At 41.5% G+C, this 16,688-nt stretch overlaps 1 protein-coding gene across 1 annotated transcript in view; it reads left to right on the top strand.

Moving 5' to 3' along the window:
- Positions 1-243: 243 nt before the first annotated feature.
- Positions 244-16,688, top strand: part of MCTP2 (multiple C2 domains, transmembrane 2) — an 83,661-nt gene continuing 67,216 nt past the window's right edge. Inside the window, exons 1-7 of the mRNA XM_010072735.1 lie at positions 244-250; positions 585-727; positions 1,521-1,597; positions 2,817-2,928; positions 4,891-4,926; positions 13,204-13,368; positions 15,168-15,298. Coding sequence (XP_010071037.1) covers positions 244-250; positions 585-727; positions 1,521-1,597; positions 2,817-2,928; positions 4,891-4,926; positions 13,204-13,368; positions 15,168-15,298 — 671 coding nt within the window. The remainder of the gene's footprint in view (positions 251-584; positions 728-1,520; positions 1,598-2,816; positions 2,929-4,890; positions 4,927-13,203; positions 13,369-15,167; positions 15,299-16,688) is intronic.

Genomic DNA, 16,688 nt, shown 5'->3' with positions numbered 1-16,688 from the left:
CTGTGTGTGGCTTTTACCCTGAGCTGGTGAAGAACACTGATATTTTTTTCACTGAAACTTCAAGTTTGGATTTAAGTAAATTGGCAAGTGACACCAGTGATGAAATCCTGATGGGTATTTTAGCTGTTGTTATTGGTTTCCTTGGAACTACTATCCAAGTTACGACGCTTTTGAGTTTTGGTCTTTTTCTGTGTTCATAGTCAAAGGATAACATTTTCTCTCTTCCACTGTCTGTGGTGTTAGATGGCGGGTAAATCATCCTTCATCCCTGCTTCTGTTTTTCCCAAATTAAAATGTTAACTAAGTTGCTGAAGAATAATTAATATTCTTTAAGAATAACACAGTGGAGATCAAGAAAGCTATGAAGAATTTTTGTTGCCTGCTTTCAAACATCATTCTGGTTCTGTTCAATAGATGTTGTGTACAAACTGAAAATTTTTATATAAGTCGCTATGTATGTGCATGTACATATAAAATAAGTAATTGCCGTTTATTACTGTAATTTGTTGTTTTATGAAAATATAATTTAAGATTATGGGGTTACATGGAGGCAGCACTAATCTATTTCTTATTAATTATCACAGGTACAAGTGACCCATACGTGAAGTTTAAACTGAACGGGAAGACTCTGTACAAGAGTAAGGTAGTCTACAAGAACCTCAACCCGGTTTGGGATGAGACTGTTGTTCTGCCTGTACAGACCCTCGATCAAAAACTCTGGATCAAGGTAAGTTTTGATTTTAGATTTTTGAAAGACGGGTAAATATTTGATTAAGTAATTATTTTCTACTTTAAAAACAGATTGGTTTTTATTCACTGTAGCAGCATAACATAAAACGTGATCCGGTTTAAGAGTTTCAGCAGTTTCAAATTAAAATGCACATATGTCTTTTCCATATTTTATACACATGTTTTGCTTTCCGTCTGCAAAAACCCAAGTTGAAATAAAACTCCTTGACTAGATATGTATAAAACTGTGGACCTAAATTCTGCTCACTCCTACCGTGCTTGTGCAAACTCAGTGAAATCAATCGTGGTTTCGTAAGCGTGTTTTAAGAGTGTAATTTGGCTGGCTTGAACAGAATTATTACCTGGGATGCAGCCGTGACAAGTAGCAAAGCCTTTCCTCATTATGACTAACATTACAGTTACCAGAACTGCAGGCTACCAGTTGTGAGTGCTAATTGCTAAAACATCTGTAGCCAGGAGTACCTGGGTTTTGTGCAGCGTTTCGTTACGCTATCGTGCTGAGTGTAAAGGAACAGGCAGAATCCAGAGCAGCACATGTCTCTGCTTACATAATATTAAGAAGATACTTTCAAAATGCTGTTGTAATATTTAGTTTAAAAATACAAATCAAAGCAGGGAGATGGAAAGTTATCCCTGAATTGTATCTAAGCTTTGATCTTTCAAATAGTAAATTGAACTGAAAGGGCTTAAAATGTCTGTTCTTTTATTGGCCAGGATAAAACTGGCTTATGATGTGAAAATTGCAAATATTTATTTTATTTTGCTACCAGGTGTACGATCGAGATTTAACCTCTTCAGACTTCATGGGCTCGGCGTTTGTAGCACTTGCTGACCTTGAACTCAATAGGTAATACGTTCTGTTTAATTAAAGGTTGTTAATGCAGCTTAATTAAAAAAAATAGGAAAATGATGAGATGCTTTTGCTTTAGCTTGGAATTTGTCTATTAATGAAAACTTATTTTGAGAGAAGGGAGATGTGGAGAACACATTAAAAAAAAAAAAAAAAGAAAAAAGACATGAGATAAATCCTGTACATGCATGTTTTTATCCGGCATTGCACATAGCATTCGGATCCAACCTGGATGAGCCCAGTCCAGCAGAAGGGGCCCTTTCCTCCTCATGTTTAGGAATAGGAGTTTCTATATGCGGCATTGTTTAGGGATAGCTACACCAGAATAATTTATGGAGGTGGAAGAAGAAAGGAGGGGAGAAGGTTGAGACCCCTTCTTAGCCCCGCGTAGCACGGGGTGCCTTTCTCTGTATATAATTGGGCTGGGGAGCGGTTTGCCTGGCTGGCTGCAAGCGCCCCGTTTCCAGCCTACCCCGGCAGCCATCCGTCCCCGCGGCAGCTGCATCTGGCCCTGATTTAGAGCAGAAGCAAGCCCCTGCGCCTTTTGTCTGCTGTTGCTTGGTCTCAATGTGGAGTTGGAAGCCAGGAATTCAAGTATGAGTTCTCTCTTTTATACTCCCTTGCTGTGCAACTTCTTTTTTTTTTTTTTTTTTTTTTTTTCTTTTCTTGGAGAAAATGAGTTCTCCCTGTGTGGGTATATTATAGCTCCCATGGCTGTTGTATCCAAATTTCTAGAGACATTAATGAATTTATCCATGAGACAGTGCCGCCAGGTAAATACCAGCATTCCTGTTTTCAGGGAAGGAACTGAGTCACGGAAGGAGATTAAACGCAGACAGAGATAAGGCAGAATAAATATCTCCAGAGTCGAATCCTAGCCATTAATGTTAGAAAATTCACTTGCATGAGTTTCCCTGTCACTCTTCTTTCCTGTGAAGTGGAGGTAGTAGTAACTTAATTTGTCATGCAGCTGCATGTGGAGAAGTATGATTATTAAGCAATGCTATATAAAAACAAGATTGTGTTATTAAAAGGAGGGTGTATTTTGTCAGAACTAAGGAACCCTCCAGATTTCCCATTTTAACATTTAAACTCGATATTGGGAATTTCAGTCAAGAAGCTGAAATTTGCACAGCTCAGTGTGACCTTTAATAATGAACTCGAGTTAAATGGAGTGAATAAATGCACAACTTTTTTTTTTTTTTTTGAATTGTAGAACTACTGAACAGGTTTTAAAACTGGAAGATCCCAACAGTTTAGAAGATGATATGGGAGTGATTGTATTAAACTTGAGTCTAGCAATCAAGCAAGGAGACTTCAAGAGAAATGTAAGTAGCTTAGAAAATCGAACTCAGAGCTGGAATGTGTAGTAGAGGAGGAAAAAGATCTGAAATAATGTGATTTACTGGGAAATGCCACCTTTATTTTCATCCTCTGAGACTCAAGAATATTGAAATCAAAATAGGTCATAACTTTAAAAAAAGCCCTATGTTTAACTGGGTAAAAGTTGTGTAGACATCCATCGCTGGATGCTTCTGTCTTCTCTCTGTGACGTGCACTGTGGCAGTGCTCTCCGTGTACCAGGGGTGTGGTACCACCACTGCAATGTGCAGGTTGCTGAAGGAATGGATGAACCGTACCTGCTGTCATTGCTAATCCAGAGCATACGATTTTTTTTCTTTTTTCCACCTAAGAGTTTAGATTTTAGCACTTAAGATTATTTTTTTTTCCTTGTCCATGAAAAAATATATCCATGTGAAATCTTAAAAGTGGGCATTTGATGTTAGGACTTAAACCACACCAGTCCTGCAGAGGAACACGCTGGCTGAGAGCAAGGGATTGCTTGTAAAAACCCTGCTTTTGCCACTAATGGTTTCTTGACTGAGTTCTATTGAGCTTGGCTCCTGATGCTGAAATATGGTGCATTTAGTGATGCTAGAAACCCAGAAGAACCTGGACAGAGCCTGGGAACACCACAGCTGAAGCTGATAGTTTTTAAATTTCATGTCCTGCATGTGTTTTTTTGCTTTCATTTTCATCTTTTATGATTCCTACTAGTGTTTTACGCAGAGTGTGGAACATACTAGCGTTGGTGAACTCATCCTGCAAGGGGTGGGGAAAAGCCAAGATCAGGCATTTGCTGAGCTCTAGTTTTCAAGCCAGTCCAATTTTAAGTAAACGTAATAAATAGGTAAAGAGAAAATCTTTCTTCAAGTCTTCTATGTAGTCTAGTATGAAAGCTGCTGTTTACAGCACATTATTGAATTATAGGTATGGAACTCTAGTCTGAATGGGTTTATTTATAGAAACGTAAATGTTTCAAGGGGTTGGAAAGCAGAAGAAACAACAGCTAAGGTGGGATGTCTGTTCTTTATTTTTCAAACAGCTGTCTTTTTTTGAGAATTGTAAAATCTCAATTAGTATTAAGATACTTGTAGATTTATTTCTACCTCACTATGCGATTATTTAAAAGCTTAATGACAATATTCAAAACACTGTTGTTGTATTTCTATATCTCTGTTAAGAGATGACTTCGATCTGGGATGTGAATTCCCCCTCTAATTTCTGCAAGAGTGATGTTGGCACACATGTCACTGGATTGCAGGAAGTGGGGAAGCAAAGACATCAAGTTTCATTAGCAAAAAAGCAGTTTAGCCAAAAGAACCTCAGGAATTCTGGGATTTTTAGGAAGGCATGGGCTAAAGTGGACCTAGCCAGTAAGGCAGAAAATACATTGGTTTAAAGTAGCAGCTTTTGATACTCTGGGGTGCTTAGTTAACATTTGGAGTGCAGATGATAGAAGAGTTGGTGCACACTAATTTTTTTTAAAGATGATGTTTTAAGCCCTTATATTTCAAATGCAAATTGCTCAGCCATTTCCAATGGAATCAGAAGAATGAAATGACTCCGTCCACATTAGCACTTAACAGCAAGATGATTTTTTTTTCCCTTTTTAAATTAGCTTACTGTAGAACCAGATGGCACCAAAAGTATAAGCCATGTTTCTTACTAATGACTCTGGGTCCTTCCACTTTTTATTCTTGATTTCTTTTTTAAATTTCCTTTTTTTTTTTTTTTTTGGTGCAATGCAGGTATTTTGAGTTGGATTATTATATTCCCTGAGAGAGGGGAGATGGATGAATGCAGTAGTAGATCCAGCCCCCTACTCAGAAGTAAGCCTTTCTTGCAGATTTGACAAGCTGCTATTTGAATTATTGTACTAACTGCTTTTTCTGTTTTTATCTTCTCTCTGGTTTCTCTTTGGTACGATGGTGTGGACTCGTCAATAGAGGTGGTCAAGTCGGAAGAAGCGAACTTCATCCAAGGTATTCTATACTTTTTCTCTGCCAAAAAAAGTCCCATCACAAAATTTTTGTGCTCTCCTGTGAAACAGAAGTGTAAAAATATGAAAACTCTGAAGTCTGGATGCAACCTGTGCAAATGCGGTGGCAGTTTTTTTGCTTTTTTGATCTTTTTTTTTTTCATGTGATAAAAAATAGTAGCTGTTTTTTTTATTGTAGGTCCTATCGTAGCATCTAGTGGCAAGTGACAGTAAGACTCAATACAGCAAAGAGCTGTAGAAAGAGAGAAACTGTCTGTGCTAATGAAATGGGTGTAAATACAACCAGCAACAGGAACTGTGGGAGATTTGAGTTGCTTAAGAATTGCCCGAAAGGTGGCTGGTAGTCGGTACTGGAGTTGAACATGGGTCTCCAGGTTCCCAGGCTCATTGTCTGGGTTGTCCCTCACCATGGAGGGAAATTGTGAAGCAGTATTTCTTCTGGTCACTCTTGTGGGTTTTGAAATTCCTTTTGGTTTTGGGATGGAGACTGAGCAGACAGTTTTCATGACCAGCAATGTAACAGGATTTCCAAGGTTTGTATGTTGCTGCGTATCTACATAACTTGCTTCCCTTGGTCTTCTCTAGCATCCCTGCAGGCTTCCATTACTTTTCTATTCCTGTACTGTCCCATTTTTGCATCAGATTTTAACTTGTGCGGGAAGCAGACTGTGGCTTTTTATTTGTTCTGTAAAGCTTTAATTTGCTATTGAGTATATAACAATGATACAGAACCTGCAGGCTCCAGTACCCAGCTTGAGAGTTATACAGTCGAACTTTCTGAAAAGCAGAATTTGGTTTTTACGTGAACACATACGCATCTTGATATTTTCCCTCTGTAACTATTGGCTTGTGCCTAAATAAATTGAATAATTACCCTCCTCTTGTTTTATTCATTATAACTGTGGTGTGCTATGTAGCGGAGCCAACCTTCTCGGGTATTGTGCCGGCAAGGATATTTTTGTCAGTAGAAGTGCAAAGTATAGCCCATGGTGCTGGACGGCAGCTCGGTGAGCCCCGGTTCCAGGGATAACGCAGCTCTTCGCGTAGCAGTCGGTGCAGAGAGCCACCAGGCATCCCTGAATGCCGTATGACAGCAAGTGATGGAATAATTGAAGAGCTCAGCACTTCAGTTTTTGACTAAAGCTCTGGAAATTATGGTGCCCTCACTCAGTGTAGCTTGATCCCCCTTTTTCTCACTCGTGCACACCCAGCTGTCTCTTGATGCTGGCTGGCTTTGGGTCCTGGGAAAGGGAGCCAGGTTTTTAAACTCTGTTCCTTTTTGTCCAGAATAGCCAAACTTCTGTCCTGGTTGCTGTCACTGATTTCCTTATCCATAAGTATGCAGGAAGCAAAAACTTGTTTTTTTTTTTTTTTTTTTTTTTTTGATTGCATGCTATGTCTCATTGCATTTTGAGTAATTTTTTTATGTACAGGTGTTTGGACCTTTAACCATACTGGCAGTTGCTCCATTCTCAAGACTCTGGCTTGTGCTTTAGCATCTTTTAAAATAAAATTGAGAGATGCTGAAGCATCGTACTGAGTTAGAAGTGAAAGTATTGTTTAGAAGAGAAGGGGAAAAAAAAAAAAGCTGCAACCCTGTGTTCTATTCTGTTCTGGTCACTAGAGGGTAGGAGAGCTTCAGTTCTTCCCAGGGAAGACAGTTCATGCTCCAGTGTGATCTCTAAAGAAAAGCTCTGTGACCGTCCAAAGGCAGTAAAAATATTTCCCAGCATGCGCCGGAAAAATCTGACAAAGCAGTATTTCCTAGTTTATTGATTCTGCTCCTGCACTAAAACACTAGTACTGTACATCAATAACCATCTTTAGTTAGGAAACTCTGGGCTGTGGAAACAGTACTAGCAGTTTGTGGCAGAACATAAAGGCTAGAAAGAAAAATTGTGTGCATGGGGAATATAGGTGTCTAGGGAAGGCACAAGAGGTTATGGAAGAATAGCCAGAGAGTAGGATGGGGTAGAAAACAATGTTGTTGGACGAGATAAAGCTACAGGAATAAGGGGGGCAGGGGAAATTGAGAGAGCTCTGTAAAGGGTATACAAATTCTTCTTTTTTGGCTACTGAGCTGGCTCTGGCTGGTTGTTGAAGGAGAGAAAGGCCATATACTTTGCCTTTGAGCAGCTGAACTGAGATCGAAATTTCATCTCTGTAGGTTTAGGTAAATAAAAGTTTTCTATTTGAAATGGTTTTCCTGGGTTTTTTTCTGCTGAACTGTAGCTGACCTGTATTGTAATATTTACTTTTCTTCTAGAAATACAGGGAAAATTACTTATTTTAAGGCTGGGTAAAACGAATATAACTTTTTTTTTAACCTGTATTGCCTATATGAAAGAAATCTGGTTATACTCTAATTTGACCATTTTATGTTATCTTAGTGCAGATTTGGCATATCAGTGTCCTAAATGAGTCACATCAGTCATGGGATTCTTGCTGTCTTCCCAAATTCACCCCAAATGGTCAGTACCCCCTTTGACATTAATATCTGATGCAACCCCATGTCAGACGGGCAAAGGGGTTCATGTGGGCAGTTGTGGATATGGTAAATTCTTCATGTTAGTTCTGAGCTCCCTTGCTTTTTGAAGAAAAAGCTACATTTCAGACAGCAAAAAAAACCCAGCAGCAGTACAAGATTTCCAGTCTCACCACAGTTGTCTCACAGTCATTACAGATAGTACGCAGGAAGGATTTCAGCGCCTGAATATGGCTTTTAAATCATTTTGGTGTAAGAGCTGTTGAACTGGATGATTTAGCTATCTGTTGATTACACAGTATATATTTTTCATTGCTGCTTGAAGGGAATCATCGCACATTTGGGTGGACTCCCAAGACATGGGCAGCACATCCAGATCTCTTGTTTTTTGTGGGCGCTGAGAACAGCATTGTCCTCTGTGGGAGCTGTCTCCAAGAGCGCAGATTTCTTCTTTTTCTCATGGAGGGTGGCGTTGGAAAGGGAAAAAGATGATACTATTAAGCAGTATTAATATATGTGCTCATATATGTGTATTGGCAAGTTCTCCCCTCTTTTCTGTTTTTCTTTCTGGGGCACAGAGGGAGTTGGTAGCTGTCTCTGCTGGAGCCCAGCACGCTGATGCTCAGTAGCCTTGTTTGTCCCGGGTGGCTTGAGTCTCACCCTGAGTGCCCCACGTGCTATTTCCAGCATTTGTACAGCTGACTAACCTTTAAGTGTTGAACATCTCGGAAGCAGATAAGCAGGTTTGCTTGGGGTGGATTGACCTGCAGCAGTTCAGTCCTGAAACAAAGGCGACGCAATTGCCACCTTGATAGCCTAAGCTAATTGAATAAATTGGCTGAAAGGCTGACTGGACACCAAGTGCTCCTCGGTGTCTTATCGCAGGGGAAAATCCCTCACTCTCCATTTTTTTTTTTTTCTGCGTGGGCTGTTAGGTTTCATTTTTGCCTGCCTCATTGTATTTGGCTTTCTCCCACGATACCCCGTGGGCAGCAGCGCTCTCCGAGTGTTTCGCGGAGCGGAGGGACTCGCTCGCCACGGGGTCAGGCATCGTGGCGGCAATCTCGTGTCGGTTCACTTGCCTTTCTCGCTGCCCTCTCCTCTTTCCCAAGGGGAGACTGCCTCTGCAAAATGGTTTCTCTGCCTAATGAGGGAGAGGTCCAAAGAGTCTTCCTATTTGTGTGTTGTTGTTTTCTCAAATGGCAAATTACGTGGCCCAGTTTCAACGTTGACCTCTTCACAGGGATTGCAGCAGGCTTTCTGTTGTCCTGTCTCATCCTTTTAAATGAAAGATGTGAGAGACGGGCTTGCTTCACACTTGGCCACCTCGCCGTGTCATTTAAATGTACAATTTTTCTGCATCTCTTTATTGCTTCCAAAACAAGTTTGAACTTGGGGCATGTATGTGTGTGTCAGGAAAAGAGACAGGTTTGAAAGCAGCCCTGATGCACCAGAGGGGATTCTCTGGGTGCCTATAGAGGGAGATTATATCCAAATGGTGTTATCAGGGAGAATCGAGCTTCTCTAGCTTTCTTCTTTAGACCAGAACCAGAAAATAATGAAAAATTGAAAGTTGGTGTGAGAAGCTTTTATATTAATTTTGAAACCAGGAATATAGTATTGTGAGCACTGATTTTTAATTTTTCTGTTCAGATCTGTGGATGTTTTCTGGGCAAATGCTCTTTCTAAGCAGTAGGGAGAACCATCTTCTGTTCCTCATGTGGCAGGGTCCTGCTCCATGACCATGCCATACTTTTGCTTCAGAAAAGATTACTCATTACTTACCTGATGTTGCACAGTCCCTAAATCTGCAGTAAACATGGGCTCTTAGCATTTTAAAAGCATCTAGTTTGTTTTTTAAAGAGTAAAGCTTTCTGGATTTTCTTGTGCTTACTACTTTCTGCCTGTCTTGTTTGAAGGTTGCTTTTTGTTCAGATTGTTATCCAATTTATAGCAATGAACAGCTCGTAAAGGTGACCTTTATGGTATCACAGAGCCCAGCCGAAATCAGAGCTGTACCTGGAGACAACCCCTCAAATTCTGGTCTCAAGGCTATCTTGATTTCAGAAACAATTGGGGGAACCAGGGGTGGGATAAGCAAACTTGTCCAATGTCTCGTGCTCAGGATGTGCTAACTTCCATCATAAAGCACGTTTCCTAATTTCCAGCCCTATAGCCTGCTCCTAGCTTCAGCCAACTTTCCTGTGCCTCTGCAAGGCACCTTTACTTTGGTCTGGGATGTAGCCAGAGTGTGAGCTGGCTGACGGCAGAGAGTTTACAGGAAATATAGCAGGAAGGGCCTGAAGGACCTGGCATCCAGTCTGGGAGCACAGCTGGAAAGAGCTCAGCTTCAGCAGCAGGAGGAGCTGAAGTACCCAAGTGTGGAGGCGTCTGCAGCCTGGGAGGTGACAGGGAAAGGGAAGAACTGGAAAGATAAAACCACTTGAAAATTGCCACTGATTAAGCAGCAGTGTCCTTTTCTGGGCAGTGTGGAGAGGAGCTTTGACTTTTCTGGCCTCTCATTGTGAGGGCACGTTAGTGCAGTGTTTGGGGTTGGTTTTTTTTCAATGCTTGTTTATTCCCAGAGAAACTTTGCTGGACTAATTGCTGCACTTCTCTGTGCTCTGCTCCATAATAGTTTTGCCAACTCAGAGGGAGGCTGTGAAGTTTCATCAATTAACTCTGTGTAAATCAGTTTGAAATGAGTAGGTGAGGAGTATCAGACAGGAGGTAAAACTTTTAAAACAAATAATGCAGTAGCATTTTCTTGTCACCCGGGAGGTGTTTTCTGTAGTGCAGACTTCCCCAGGCAACACTAAAAGTGACTCATTGATGGGTCAGGTCCACGGGCCCTACCACACGTCTGCGTTTCCCCAGACAAGCTTCCTTCCAGAAACGGAGTGGAATCCGAAACACTGCCTGTTCGGCTGGGATTTCCGTCAGGGTGGTTAGAGGAACGACCTGCCAAATACCCCGGGAGCCTGGAGAGGTGGCTGCAGAGCATGCACAGAGCGGTCCTTGGGTGTGCGTGTAGCTGATCCAGGGCACAGGGGATGTGTCAGACCTGCTGAGCACATGCTGTGGGAACGAACTGGACACATCCAGGACATCGAAAGCATTCCTAGCGTGACAGGCTGTCTTGCAGGGGTGCGGGGCAAACAGGCATCCAGTCTCCGTGCTGCTCCATTTGGAGAGAGGCTTGTGGAGGTAGGAAGCAGACTGCAGTCATCGAGGTGCTGCAAATCAGCACCATGCCCTAAATCAATTGCAGACATCTTGGCTTCTCTATCCAGTGTGATGCTTTAAAGTGCTACTAGATCTTGTCCAGAAAGCAGCCAGGTCCTGTTAGCTGGAGACCAGTGTATTCCTCCTCTGAGATGAGCACCGAGGGCTCTCGCAGCTGCACAGCCATCCGGAAAGGGGGTGCACAAGGCCGTTTGCTAGGGGACACCTGTTTGGGAAGGTCAGAGTTGATGCACTGCAATGTGCTCTAGTAATACCAAGCTGCAGGCACTGATTTTTCCTGGGACTGCGTGGAATCTGGGCTGGTTTGGGTACGTCCCAACAGTCCTTGAACTGTCAAGTCAGTGACTGAAAGGGTGAGGTTGTGTATGTTACAGAATTTGGGTAGGAAGACCCCCAATGCTGAGCGACTCCCTAAAATATTGACTTGGTTAAAAATGAAAAGAATCCGAATTTGATTTGAAAACTGAGTGATAACAACTGTCTTTCGTGTTCAGCCTGGAAGCTTTGAAGAGAACTGGATGCTTTGTTTTTAAAAGAAATTGTAACGTGGATAATAAACTTCGTCTGGGGTTTTTTTTGTGTGAACTAACATCAAATACCTCCTCCTCCTCTGAGGAAGGAGCTGGGGGGGGAGAGAAAAATCCTTGGTCCTGAAGCAGCAAGTACATCACATCAAACGTGACTATGTTAAATACTAAAATGTTCAAAGTACAACTGAGATAGATAAAGGCTTTGATGGGAAGTGGATATTTCCCAGGGACATTACAAGCAATAATCCAGATGTTATGGTGTAATGCAACGAGTGTCCATGGATAGATGGGGAGCTCAAGCCAAGCAGCGCCTGCTGTAGGCCTTAGCCCTCCACTCCCATGCTGTTACGCCATATGGAAGCAATCTCCAGGCCCCTTTAATAGCCAGCTTTGGATTCCATTTTCACAGGGCTCATAGAGCTAAGTGGAGCTGTTTTATGGACAAGTTAGATAGAAGCCTTTCCAAGATAAACATCCAATTCGAAATTAGGACATACCAAGCTGCAAAATTATTTTAGGGCATATTTCATGGAAGCACTGCCATTTTTCTAAGGCGATTGCCAGACTGTAGAATGCCCTTTGATCCCTTGTGGACATTACTCCCTTTTTTATAAAAAGGATTTTGAAATAGTTGCAGTGTTTAGGGAGGAATATATCTGCCGGGACTTTGAAGTATGTCCATGGGAACAGTCATGCTTTAGCTTTTTGGCCTAAAAGATGAACTTAAAAAAAAAAAAAAAAAAGAAAAAAAATTACATTGCAGCTGGATTTATGAATCAAAATCTCGTTTTCTTTTTAAAGGTAGGAATTTTTAACCAGTTTGCCAGGAAAGCCAAACCGGGTGTTTAAATAGAAGTATATTAATATGCCTGTGGGATTCAAGGAGTTGGGTATTTTAACCAGTAAAAAAAACAAGTAAAAGATTTGAGAGTTCACCACACATGATTTAAGAATCTTGTTGCTGGGTAATTGATCCATAAAAAGTAATCTTCAGACATCAGGTGCTTTTGCAATCGTTTTATTTAGCAACAACATTTCTTACTTGCTTTTAAAGCTAACACGTCCTGTTTTAAAGTGACTTGTGAAATCTTCTCCTCCGTCTTGCTCCCACCTGTAAATGACATGATTGAAGCTCCAAAGTGTGGTGAGTTAAAAGTTGCTTCACGAGAATAAAGTATGGCAGGTTTTTTACTGCGAGAAGAAAAGTATAGCCTTGAGTTTTAATGTTTCCAGCTCACTCCCCCCAAATAAAGGCCTATTTAATCATCCTCTGCCCAATAAAATATTGCCAGTTAGCAAACTGTTAGCACAGCTGTGCTATGGAGGATGAAGCAGCGAAGGTAACGAATGTGGCTACCAGGTAACCATAACTCCAGATAAAGAGCCCGATGGTGTCAGTGGTTTTTCAACAGGCATCAGTATTTTTGATTCGTGAGCTCGGTTTCTGGAAGCAGGAGCTGCAAAGGCAGCAGGCAAAGAGCTAACGTGGACGACATGTGGTTGAGTGATTGAGGACATGGAAGATGCGTGCTGAGCCTTTCACTTGGCCGTAGACTTTATGATTGTGGGCTGTCTCCCCGGAAAGGACAGACACACGTTTTATGGACATAGCTGGAGACGTTTAGGAGTTTAGTTTCTCCCCTCTTCCACCTCTCCTCCCTGTCTCTCTTCTGTGTCTTTCCCCGAGCCAAAGTAACAGATTGCTCTCAGCACTCGAGGTCTGCTCTAACCAAAGATCGGCCACGTTATCTGAAGTCACTTTCTCTGGTGGTTTAATCTAACCCTGCTGATATTGCTCTGATTCTGAACATCCTCCTTTCATGGGGCTAGCCACAGCATAGTATGGGCAGCGTAGCATCCTACTGCCTTCTGTTCCCTGCTCGCTCCTAGGGGATCGTGGTACCTCTCTCACTTCTGGTGCTTTCACATCGCAGTCAGTTTGAGCAGAAAAATGTGGGTTTGGGTGTATAAATGTTTCGTGTCGCTGATTTGCTTTCAGTCAAGTTTAACACGGAGCATGCAGCTTTCTGACGCTTTGCACAAGAACCAGTTGTGGAATGGGCTGGTCACCATCACACTTTTGGAGGGGAAGAACATCCCTGGAGGGGGCTTGGCAGAGATTTTCATTCTTCTCAAACTGGGCGATCAAAGATACAAGAGTAAGGTAAGTGTTAAGGATTTCCTTAAGTTTGCTGAAGCTAATAAGGTACTTGGTGTTTCTTTTACCAGTGTTGCTACCTGAGATGGAACTGTTCTTGAATCTCTTTTATATAAGTGAGATCAAAACCAGGAGACCAGATCAGGGACATTAACCTTTTACTAATATGTTTTACGTGCCTATATAGAAATAGGAAGTTAGGAATATTGTGTGTATCTGTTTTTGTGCATTTAATGTACTCATCATCTTGATGGATGTTTGACTTTAATATGAAATGTAATAAAGCTACATGCATCACACATGTCTTTTGTTCTCTGCCAATACAGAAGTTAGGTTTGCAACATTAGGTATGCTGGAAAACCAGACTTGAAATGGTTCCCAGTGCAGGGGATTTTTTTTTTATTTTTGTTTTTTAAAGCACCTTTCTTGAAAAATGTGTTACCTATAACAGGAAAAAAACCCCAAAACCAAAACCTGCAGAATATTACATAGTTCTGATTTGAATTTTTTTTCCTCTAGGCTGTGGTTATCGTATCCAGTACCATTTCATGGGAATCTAGGAAATGAATGGGGTTCCCAAAATATACATTTCATCTCCAAAGTCTAATTAAGGAGAGGGGCTATAATTAAAATAATATTCTGTTGAGAAAGCAAGAGCTCTGCATGTCATGAACTGGAAGTGCAGAGAGAGGAGGAGGAAGCAAACAAACCCGTTCTTGTACGAAATGTACAGAGCAAGTTCACAGAACATAATGTTCAGATGTAGGCGCATCTGAAACCTGCACTCTGTCCCCGACATTGGACCTCAAACCAAGGTCATGATATCATGTTTGTATTTAAAAAAACAGCTTTGAAAAATAACAAATGGTTTAGTTATTTTAAAATAAATGTTATTCCAATTAAGGTCCCTTTTTATGTTTTTCTTTAATGGTCCATAGCCTGTGTCATGAATCTGCAAGACTGCACTGTGTGCAGTCACAGAAAATGAAAAAGTTTAAAATGAGGAGTCAAGTACAGTGTTGCCTGCAGTGAGTTAATTGCTTAGTGTTTGTCTGGGGTCCAGCAAAAGTTGGGGACCTTTGCTTTTACACCTTGATAAGACTTCACAGTGGCAGTACTTCATGCCCTTTCCTGGAGTTTATTCGGCTTATGAAGTACAATGTCTTATGGTCCAGAAAAGCGGATGAGGTGGGACAGTCTCAGTCGTGGCCCAGCCACTCCTGTCTCCTGTTCTCTCAGTGGCTGTGCGATATTGATGTTGGGAAGTGTAGTGTGGTAGGAACTGCAAGAATTTAAGTCTCAATCTGGTGAATGCTCAGAGTAACCTGAACGCATGAACAGTCTTGTTAAACTCAGAGGGACAATTTACAGATACCAGATTAACTGGATGCTAATCATTTCAAGGCTGCTTGTTCTTTGTCTATATCTTAACACATAAGAGTGAAAAATATTAGTTTGGGTTCCTGAATTCATTCAAACCTGTTTTTAGGTGATTGTCCTCAAAAGGTTTATTTTTGATTTCTTCCAGTGTGTGAGTGAAAGTGGATCCACCTTGCGTTTCAGAATTTCTCCAGCCATTCATTAACGTCACACTTTTGCGTATTTCTCATTGCTGGGAGAGGGGAAAGAGAGGTTTTAAGGAAGATGAGGATGTGTGTGATGGGCTGGGGAGCTTTGGTTGGAATGACCTCTGTACTTGATGCTCTAACACCTGGCCATGTTCTTGTAGAAGAATTGATATGTGCTTTACTGTGGAAATAAGTACCATTTAAGAAAAGTAAATATTATAACTGCATGTTTTCTAGACACTGTGTAAGAGTGCAAATCCTCAGTGGAGGGAACAGTTTGATTTTCACTACTTCTCTGACAGGAAGGATATGTTGGACATTGAGGTCTGGAGAAAAGATAACAAAAAGCACAGGGAGCTTTTGGGAAGGTAAGGTTTTGGGGTTTTTTTTTTTGAGAGGGGGGAGGAGTAAATACAAAAGATAATATGATTTCTATTATTTTTTTTTTTAAGTTGATCACTTTATTTTCACTACCAGCATCATACTGTAAGTTTCTCTTTTTATTCCAGTTGTGTCCAGATGCCCCTCTAAGGGTATGTTTATTAAAACCTATTACTGGGTAATTGATTAACCACGACCTGAATGCAGAGACACACAAGCTGACTCTGCACATGCTGACTGTAAAATCCAAAATACTATTGGAGAGCTGGTGGCAGCAAGGAGGCAGTACTTGTCTGCGTTTACATGGAGCTATTGCTCCAGATCCCGTTGTGCTCTGTAGGGCTGATCTGTGGCTTCAGGCTGGTGCCAGCTCAGGGATCTTTGTGCTCCTTTTGAGAGTGGCACTGGTGTCCGTTTGCGCCTTGGTGGTGTGTTCTTGCAGCCTTGTTCATACATGGGTCCTGTTACCCGGGTTTGCTTTATTTGGGTAATCTCTTCCCCATTGCCACACAGGACTGATCTCTGTGCACAAGCTCACATTGTTTAAAGCTTCATTTTCAGGGGCAGTCTCACCAGTGATCTACCCGTTTCCTGACTGATACCAGATTTTTATCCCACTTCATTATTCTGTTACAGCTTCAAATTCTCAAGTAACGATCTTGTGCCACATTAGCAGATTAGACTTTGTGGCATAGCAGCCAACCTTTTATTTTAATTTTTTTAATGGACTTAGAATATGGTACCTACTCTTATGTCTTGCTTTTTCCCTTCCACTCTGACTCCATCTTATTTTGTTCACTATTAGAATATTCTTGGTTTCCTACTAGTAACTGCATCTTCTTGCTTCTCTTGACTTGCACCGTTGTCATCTAGACCCATCACCCGAAACTGCATCTGCACAGTTGGCTACACGTAGTAGCACCAAGAACCATTTAATTTACTGGAGCCCCTCTTGGGCCCATCTGTGCTCATCTGCTTGCAGGATCAGTGCCCCAACTTCTAAATTCTTAGAGGCAGGGATCCTGTCTTGCAGTTGTTTGCTGTTCTCACCTGGCGAGGGTTTCACAACTTGCTGACTAAATAACAGTAACTCGTAAGAACATTCTCTTACTTGAAGCATTCAAATAGTTTGAAACTATTCACTGAGAAGAACAATGCCCTTTGGCTGCACAAATGTTTGTGGTTTTGCAGAGCAGGAAATGCTTTCTGGCTGAATGCTGTTGCTCATCACATGGAGAAGTGGCTGAAAATGAATCTGTTCCCTCCATTCTCAGAGTTACTTTTATTACTTCTGATATTCTCTTTAGAGTTAAGAAATGTAGTGGTGTTTGCGGCTTGCCTCTGTTCAGTCTCCCTGATGCTGGAGCAATTCTTCCT

This window comes from Pterocles gutturalis, unplaced genomic scaffold (genome assembly GCF_000699245.1).
Source record: "Pterocles gutturalis isolate BGI_N339 unplaced genomic scaffold, ASM69924v1 scaffold24887, whole genome shotgun sequence".
Taxonomy (NCBI): Eukaryota; Metazoa; Chordata; class Aves; order Pterocliformes; family Pteroclidae; genus Pterocles; species Pterocles gutturalis.
The sequence above is the reverse complement of the archived record's forward strand: the minus strand, read 5'-3'. Positions and strand labels throughout refer to the sequence as shown.